Source organism: Lissotriton vulgaris, chromosome 11 (genome assembly GCF_964263255.1).
Source record: "Lissotriton vulgaris chromosome 11, aLisVul1.2, whole genome shotgun sequence".
Lineage (NCBI taxonomy): Eukaryota > Metazoa > Chordata > Amphibia > Caudata > Salamandridae > Lissotriton > Lissotriton vulgaris.
Genome location: NC_141699.1, coordinates 726,048,733 through 726,057,571, shown reverse-complemented (window position 1 = coordinate 726,057,571; position 8,839 = coordinate 726,048,733). Strand labels below are relative to the sequence as shown.

The 8,839-nt window shown below is 45.2% G+C and overlaps 1 protein-coding gene across 1 annotated transcript in view; it reads right to left on the bottom strand.

Annotated features, from left to right (window-relative positions):
• Positions 1-301: 301 nt before the first annotated feature.
• Positions 302-8,839, bottom strand: part of COPS9 (COP9 signalosome subunit 9) — a 56,122-nt gene continuing 47,584 nt past the window's right edge. Inside the window, exon 3 of the mRNA XM_086944835.1 lies at positions 302-580. Within this exon, the coding sequence (XP_086800961.1) occupies positions 543-580 (38 nt within the window). The 3' untranslated portion in view covers positions 302-542. The remainder of the gene's footprint in view (positions 581-8,839) is intronic.

Sequence of the window (8,839 nt, the reverse complement as noted above, 5' to 3'; positions counted from 1 at the left end):
TTCTTATAAATAAGGGCTAGCGTGTGAAAAGAACTAACATAAATTGCATATTGGGCGTAAGAAATTTAGATTGATAAAGCCCACTTTCACCATACCCTTAAGTCCTTTTTCAGCATGCAACACAAAAAAATTGTGCATAAATCATGGAACAGTCCAGAACCTTGAATCCCTTTGAAAGGATCCCTGTTATTTTGTAAGCAAGAAGCCTTTACTTAGAAAAGTGTGAAAGACGCAATAATAAAATGAATAAGGTCTGAATGCAGATGATGCGCTTCATACAGAGAAGGAAAGTACCAGACACTGAAGTTGAAGTTCTTATTTATTTTACATATGCCAGACAGGTCAATCTGAGGAAGCATCCACGAGGAGTTTTAATGGGAGAGTGTTAACAGAAAGATATTTTTGGACTTACTAAGCAAAGACAAAACGTGCCCGTTTGAGGCCAAGTGACCAACAAAACCTAACGTTCATGGTAGTTTACTAGGCACCCATGTGTAAAACATCACGTTCCCGGAACACTGTTGATCATTGCACGAACTAGGTCACTGGATATCATCATCATCATAAAGGTCTTCAAATTCTGCAAAGAAAAAACAAGTCACTTTAAAAATGGTTTAGAAGCGGTTTCTTACTACTTGTATCAAGACGGTCAACATTAGGAGACAATGCTACATGTTTATTTCACCTAAAATGGAATGGAAAACAATAACAGTATTGTAGAGCATTTAAAGAGAATGAACGGATGTAACACTAAGGTACAATGCAGTTGATGCTGAACACTAATTCCCACTTCTCTTGAGTCGAGCACCAGAGCTTAGGATGTCCATGCAATTACATTCAATGCGCTTCTGGACGATAGATTCTCTGAATACACCCTTGTTAGTGCTACAATTTCCCCATCTTTGGTGAAGACAACAAGTAGCTCCAAAATTAATTACCAAAACACTTTGTTGAGACGGGGATGGGGGGGGGGGGGGGGGCTGTGGGGAAGGGCGGCGTGGTTCTGGAGTTGGCTGAACGTTTGGCTTTGCCATTGCTTTTTTTTATAATAGTTTCTGTATGAAGGCACCTATTGCATGAAAACAAGTACTGCCTAAAAGCGGATATACGTTTATACAAAAGCACACACTGTACCAGCATTCCCTGCGACTGGATGTGCTGATCTGCATATTGTGCAAGAGCAGAATGCAGTCACTCACAGTTGGGTAAGCCAATGGTTGAAGTTGGCTGACCCTGTGCCAGATGCTGTGGTGGGCGGACACAAAATATGAATGACACTCCAGCAGACCAATGGATTAAGAGGGCTTCATGTGTCTCACCAATTGTAATCACACGGCAAATGGACGGCGTGTGTTTACCGCCAATGTCCGCTGTTTAAGATAAGGCTGCTGCGACACAGCAAGACAAGGGCACTTGGCTGCTTATATGTGAAGATGATTCAGAAAAGGGGGTGGTGATGAACAGAGTGTCTGAATTAAGCAGACCACTCTTACCCAGTCCAAAGATCAGGGCTTGATCCATCACCGTTACTTATCTCACTGCCCCATCCCAGCTTAGAACCTGGCTATATGCAAATCAGTCTGTCCCTGGCCCAGTGCATCATGGGAACAGGGCAGACTAAACTACCAAGCCAATTCTTCACCAGAAAGGAGAAAAGCTACCGGGGACCGGTTTCTGGCATTTCAGCCGTCTTCGGCCCGGCTTGCTTGAATCCTGATGGTGCAGTGAGAAAGGGACTCATGTCTGAGTATACCCTGCCACACCTATAGTGGCCAAAACGATTCAGAAAAGGGGGTGGTGATGAACAGAGTGTCTGAATTACTTGCTCACTGCACCATCAGGATTCAAGCAAGCCGGGCCGAAGACGGCTGAAATGCCAGAAACCGGTCACCGGAAGCTTGTTTCCTTCCCAGTATAAGAATTGGCTTGGTAGTCTGGTCTGCCCTGTTCCCATGATGCACTGGGCCAGGGACAGACTAATTTGCATGTAGCCAGGTTCTGAGCTGGGATGGTGCAGTGAGCTAAAAAACGGTGATGGATCAAGCCCTGATCTTTGGACTGGGTAGGAGTGTTCTGCTTAATTCAGATACTCTGTCCATCACCACCCCCTTTTCTGAATCGTTTTGTCCACCATAAGCGTGGAAGGGTATACTCAGATGTGAGTCCCTTGCTCACTGCACCATCAGGATTCAAGCAAGCCGGGCCGAAGACGGCTGAAATGCCAGAAACCGGTCCCCGGAAGCTTGTTTCCTTCCCAGTATAAGAATTGGCTTGGTAGTTTGGTCTGCCCTGTTCCCATGATGCACTGGGCCAGGGACAGACTAATTTGCATGTAGCCAGGTTCTGAGCTGGGATGGTGCAGTGAGCTAAAAAACGGTGATGGATCAAGCCCTGATCTTTGGACTGGGTAGGAGCGTTCTGCCTAATTCAGATACTCGTCCATCACCACCCCCTTTTCTGAATCGTATATGTGAAGATGTGCACATGTGTACGAACTGCTTGTGTGAGACTATTGTTATGCACAGCCTGGTAACAGTGCATAGGTAGTCTGGGGCAGAGCGGACTCTGCAAGGTCAGATATTGACCTTGGATAGGCCTTGTAATATTAGTGGGCACTTATAAGTCCCTGTCATTAACTGCTTTGTCTGCATTAACACTTTATTACATACAAAGGGGAAATCTGCCTTGGGGTGCAGCTGTGTTTCCTTTAGTCTTCCAAAGTCCTGTAAGGTATGAAACTGGGGTGGAAAATGTGGCCCAGTTCATATCTATATGTCCCAAGACCATACATTTACACCTTATAGGTCATCCAGAATTGTCACATTTCTCTGGTTCAGGTCAGGATCAGAGGCCAGGCCTTTTGTTAACCTGCTGAGCCAAATTAATTAAATGTCTTTGAAATAGAGTAAACAAACATCAGCTCCACACAAAAGGAATAATTAACAGGGCTTCCCTTTGCTCCTGAGGAGGAAATGGTGGGGATGAAAATCTGGTGCTGTTAATTACCTGTTGCACTGTACCAGGGCTGTGGATAGCCCAGACCCACTGAACAGAGGAGGAAGCCCAAACAAATGAATCAAAACAGAAAGGGGCTCCTCTTTGAAGTTTCGGTGGGAAAGGCCCTGGCAATGATGTCCTCGAATGCAAGATCTGAGTGCCCAAGACAGACGTGACAAATGACTCCTGGATGATGCCATCTTAAACTGTCCCAGCCTGCAGGGCAGGAGGGTTGGGGCAGAGGTAACATGCCACTCTAGAATTGGACAGGGGTGCCTGGCTCATAGAACCTTCCACCCCCTTTAAAAAAAAACCTGCCTAAGGGGGGAGAAAGGGCTGTTAGTGCTTTTCGCTGCTGGAACCTGGGACTGCGACAGCCATTAAAATTAGAAGGAGATACCCAGTGATGCCCAAAAGAACCAAGGTCTCGGCCCCCAGTTGACCCAGGACCAGTGGGTCTTTCCAAGGGTTAGGTGAGCTAGCCCCCTTACAGCCCCTAAGGGCCAGATGGGGAAGGCGCTGGACTTCTACGCATAGAGACAAAGACCAGTAGGGAAGTTGGTGCAGAGAGTCAGTGGAACCAGCTCCCTGAAAGGTACACCGTTGTTTAGACTAGAAGGCGTTCTGGCGGTTAGAGCATGCCACGAGGAGTAAAACGAGCCCAAGATCATACAAAGCGGACCAATAGGGCCTGAGTTATGGTCTTTTGAAGTATTATGATCTCAGACCATTTCTGGGGAAAGAGAGCATGTGGAAACCCACTGCACGTGCCAAAAATACCCCATGGGGTTCGTCAGGGCCCGGCGCACAATTCAATAATCTATTTCCCATGAGGGGGCATGTGTGTGGCAACATTGCCTCAGGGACAGACGCAAAGAGGTAGGTAGAGTGCCGTTGTGCCCCCTCTACCAAGTAGAGATGGCCTTGTCCCTGCTCCCCATGCCTGTGTCTGGGGGCAGTGGGCGGACACCACATAAATACCCTGCATTTGTTATTGATTATTGAATTTATGCACAAAATAATGGCGTTTTTAACATGTGGTTTGTTCTTGTAATATGGCGAACCCTTGATAAAGCCAATAGGCCTGTTTTATCAAAAGTGATACCCCCTTATATTTTGATGTGTTGTCTGGTATAGGTGGGGGGGCACTGTGATTTTCAGGGTCATGATCATTTTAGGTCAAATGTGATTTTATAACGTAACCAAAGGTATTGTTGATCTGCTTTCTGTATATGTTTAAAAATTAATGCACAGTATTTAGTAGAGTGTGTAACAAATTTACTTTTCGTTTTTCTAAAGAAAAAAGCACTGACTCAATCATTTATCGAGTGCTGTTAATCCGTGCCAGTGCTAAATAGCCCACACCACCTTCCTGGGTATGCCTTGGACTGCTCTGCTACCCCGGGAGTGTCAAGTGCTACAATGAGGTGCTTGGTCCCCAGTAAGGGGAAATTGTGGACCCATTACTTGTGCTAGCCTCACATTCTGCTCAACAAATAATTCAATATCCTACAGTTTGTATATAGGTAGGAAACAGATTTTGGTGCTGTTACTTTATTGATTGTTGTAATACAGCCTGGGTGGAGAACAAGCAAAGTGTGCATGACTGTCTGGCTGGCCCAAGTCTGCTGGCAAAACATTAATGCGCAATTACAGTGTGCCCACCACTCCTCCCCCTGCTCTGTGAGCAGAGCGGGGCAGCCTCGCCCTGCCCCCTAAAGCTGCCACAGCAGGAACCAATACATTGATAATAACATCAAATTATTATCATTTTCCTTTAATTACACTGCTGTGAAGCAGTGGGGCGACCTGCTTTCGCCTTGGCGGAGGAACAGCCACTGACATGATGGTCAGTGTGAAAACAAGTGAATCAACTGAGCGTCACTGTTCAAGTCAAGCCTTTACTTATGGTTTTGATTAAAGCTTCAACAAATACAAACATGTTCAATATAATGAAAAAAATCATTAAAAAAATGAAAAACAGCATTAACTTTCTATGTCTAAAAAGGTCAAAATACTTACAAATAATTGTGGTTACTTATACTACATAAAAAAGAGCTCCCAGGTTCGCTTAGTAGTCTACTCAGTTAACGAAACACTTAACTAAAAGGTAGTTGTTCAGCAGTCATCAATCCAGAAGAAAAACATATTCAATGGCTTGTACTGAAGGCTGAAGGTATTGTAAAGGTTTTAATTAATTCCGACACAGAAAACACCTCCTCCTACCTTGTATATAAACATTTAGCCATGTATTTTTCAATGTCACAAGACACCGTTCTGTAATTGTTTGGGAATATTCACACTGGTCTGCCTCTTGGGGTGTAGTACGAATTTTGTATGGCCACTCGTCTTTGACATGACTCTATCCCCCACCTTTTCGCAACTAACAGTCAGTCCTGCAGAAAGTTTGATCAGAATGGGATACTTGCTGCACAAGTGAATTACTGCAGGGAAATCTAGACCAGAGGCGGCACCAAGACATACACTGAGAATTCACTGGTCATGCAGAGAGAATCTTCACTCTACCACTGGATATGGGGAAATCCCATGCTGTTCAATTACATAACGCCAGTCACAAAGAAAAACAAGCATTGGCAAAGCCAATAGATCTTGCCTATGCGAGAGCTACTGGCTTTGATAATGCGTTTTAGCAAGCATGGATGCTGTGCAGCATGGCTAAATGTTAGTGGCCTGGAGTGTTGTGGCGTTCAGTGGAGTGGTGTACAGTATAGTAGACTGGAGTAAAGCCTTGCAGACTGGACTTTAGAATCATAGATTAGGCTGATGTAGAGTGGAGTAGAATTGAGTGGCGAAACCTGGAGTAAAGTGGAATGGAATAGAGTGTGCTAGAGTGGACTGATGTAGAGTAGAATAGAGTAGAGTGGTGTAAAGTGTAGGGTGGACTATAGTGTTGTAGAATAAAGTGGAGAAGCGTGTTATGGAGTAGAGTGTTGTGGAGTGGAGTATAGTGTTGTAGATTGGTACAGAGTGAAGTAGTGTAGCATGGGGTAAAGTGTTGTGGAGTGGCATCGAGTGAGGTGGAACAGGGCGGAGTAGAGCAGACTCAGAGTAGAGTGGCAGAGTGGTGGGGCATACAGTGGAGTAAAGTTTCGTAGAGTGGAGTATGCATGTTGTGGCAGTCCACTGCAATTACAGCAAACACATTTTCAATTGAAATTACCATTACATTTGCACAGACATACAGTTTTACTGACAAAACTATACAGCGCACCAACAACCTGTGGAAATCAGCATCACCCACTGTATTGATTTTTTTTCACAACAAATGTTATTGTCGACAGCTGTAGCTGGTCTAAAATGATCAGGTTCCCAAATAGTAGAATATACATAGAAGCATTAATGATGTCACTTTTTTGATTCGAATACAACAATTGAAAAACAAATGTAATCAAACATATTTCCGCAACAATAAACAGTAGTGTCATACATTTGGTATAGATCCGGGGTGCATGTTTTACATAACCTCCCAGATCGAGCAGAAGAACATTTACAATCATATTTATCCCACAACATTGATAATTTTGTCCATTGTTTTTCTAATGATGCGACTGGAATGGACTCCAGATACAGACCCCGATACTCTGCCCATCGCTTCCAAATCTTGAAGTGTTTTTGAGGGCAACCTTGTGCTTTATATATGGTAATTCCAACCCCATATCAAAATCAAGGCCCTTTTTAGGTTTCGCCTGGCGTCCGCTGCGCAGCCGAAATCTAATGTTAGAACAATACTGGCTTTGGTCCCGCCTTCTCTTCCATTGGCTAGCTCCATAAATGGAGGCTAGCCATTGGAAGGGAGATCTGTCTGTCATTGCCGGAGCAGATTTGTGGGCGTTCCGGCCATTTTTACTCATCCCGCCCCCCTGCGATCGTCATGCGGCGGTGGGCGGCGTTTTTTTTTTTTTTTACAGTTTTGTTTTCCACCATTTCGGAAGTGTCCTTTGCAGGGGTGGGCTGCGCGATGTCCCGCTGTCCGTTCCCGCCCCCCTCCCGCTGTCTTGTTGCCCGTTCCTGCCCCCCCCTCCCGCTGTCCGTTCCGCCCCCCTCCCGCTGTCTGTGTGCCCGTAGGTGCTTGCTATGCTGCTCTGGCAAAAAACAATCCGCTGACGCCTTGGTAATCTGGTGCCGTCAACAGCCCTCGAGGTAAAAAGTCGGGTTGGCACAAAATCAAAGAAGTGAAGCAAAACCAGGGCGCTATTTGTTTAGGGGTGTGGGAAGTTTTTACTCAATCCTGTGAAGCTTCCTTAAAAATTACGCAACCTTTCTGAGGCTGGTAAGTGAGTTTACATGCCGGAAGAAGTCCTGGTGAGTGCTCCCCTCCCCTCCCGCTGTCCGTGTGCCCGTTCCCGCCCCCCTCCCGCTGTCCGCATGCCCGTTCCCGCCCTCCCCCTCCCGCTGTCTGTGTCTCCGGCCCCACTTGTAAATACTTGTTTGCTGTGGGAAGGCCTGTCTGCGCCCGGATGCAATGACAGACTCACCATCCACCACACGCTCAAAACCGTACCACCTAAAATGTTACTTGAAATTTACATAAAAACAGAAAACTCTGTTAGCTGTTGTGCTACATAGAGTTTACATGGTGCAACAACTGCCAGCGCCCCGGACCCGATTACACACATTTCCTGCACCAATGACAATATATCTGGACACTGACAATGTCAGTATAACTTCCTTTGTATCGCGATGATTACGATTAGTATAATTTACAGTGTACAACGGGACGGGTCCAGAAAAAAACTGTTACAAGATGATCGGTGGGTGCTACTTTAGAGGCAGCGATGGTATAAAATACGATTGACGACTTTATGCCTCTCAGCACCGCTTCTTTCTACGACCAAAGCGCCTTAAGGAGGGCTTAAAGTGAAACTTGGCCTTGTGTAACGTAACAGGTGCTCTCGTAAAGCCCTCCAATAACTTCGGGTCGATCTCGCGCTATATAAATCATGCATTAAAAAAAAAAAAAGAAAAAAACTTTTAAAGACGCTCCTGCCCGGGCGCGTGTTTCATTTTCAGGCGCTTGTCTCCTTGTTACAACCCGACTAACAGTCCACACTCCGCCACAGCCTCTCCACACAACACACTTTCAGAACAGGTAAACGTACACTTAGACGGGAGGGGCTGTGGGTCTGCGTCTGTCGGGAAAGAGAGATTTGTGTTATTTCTAGCAACCATCAGTAGTAAATTCCCTTTCTGGCCTCAGTACAATTGGGGATTCTCTTCACGTGTGTAAATGTCCATGACGTCAGCGAACACCTGGTCCACAATGTATAAAACTTCAATTGAAATTCAAGAATACATTTTGAAGCAGGTGGAGGCGAGTGTCCTGCATTTTATTGCAAGCCTGCAAGATACTCAATTTTCATGCCTTTCTGTCCGGTGATCTAACGGAGGATGAGTTTATGATACAGCTTCTTCTAGATATTTACTTTAATTTAAGCTTAGCCAATATAAGGTATCACGGCTTAGAAAGTTCAAATTTTTAGCCTGGCTAGCACACTTTTACCCTTTCTATGGACCTTAGTTATGAGCAGGGTTTTAAGTAAGTTGAAAAAACTGGGGGTGTCTCAAATGGACGTGGCCGCTATATTTAAGGGCGTGGCTTAAAACACAAGCTACAAATCTGGTGCCCGACTGTTACTTTGCTGCTTCTGTCCATTCATCCGGGTGTGTATAACACAAAAAGGAACATTACACCTACAAGAAGCCGCCAAGCCAGGACTATTGGCTTTGTCAATGGGTATAAGTTGCATAACAAAAATACGCACCAACGGTCACGTCGTTGTATAGAGTAATGAAAATGCTACCTGCATTTGTAGGAGAGGTT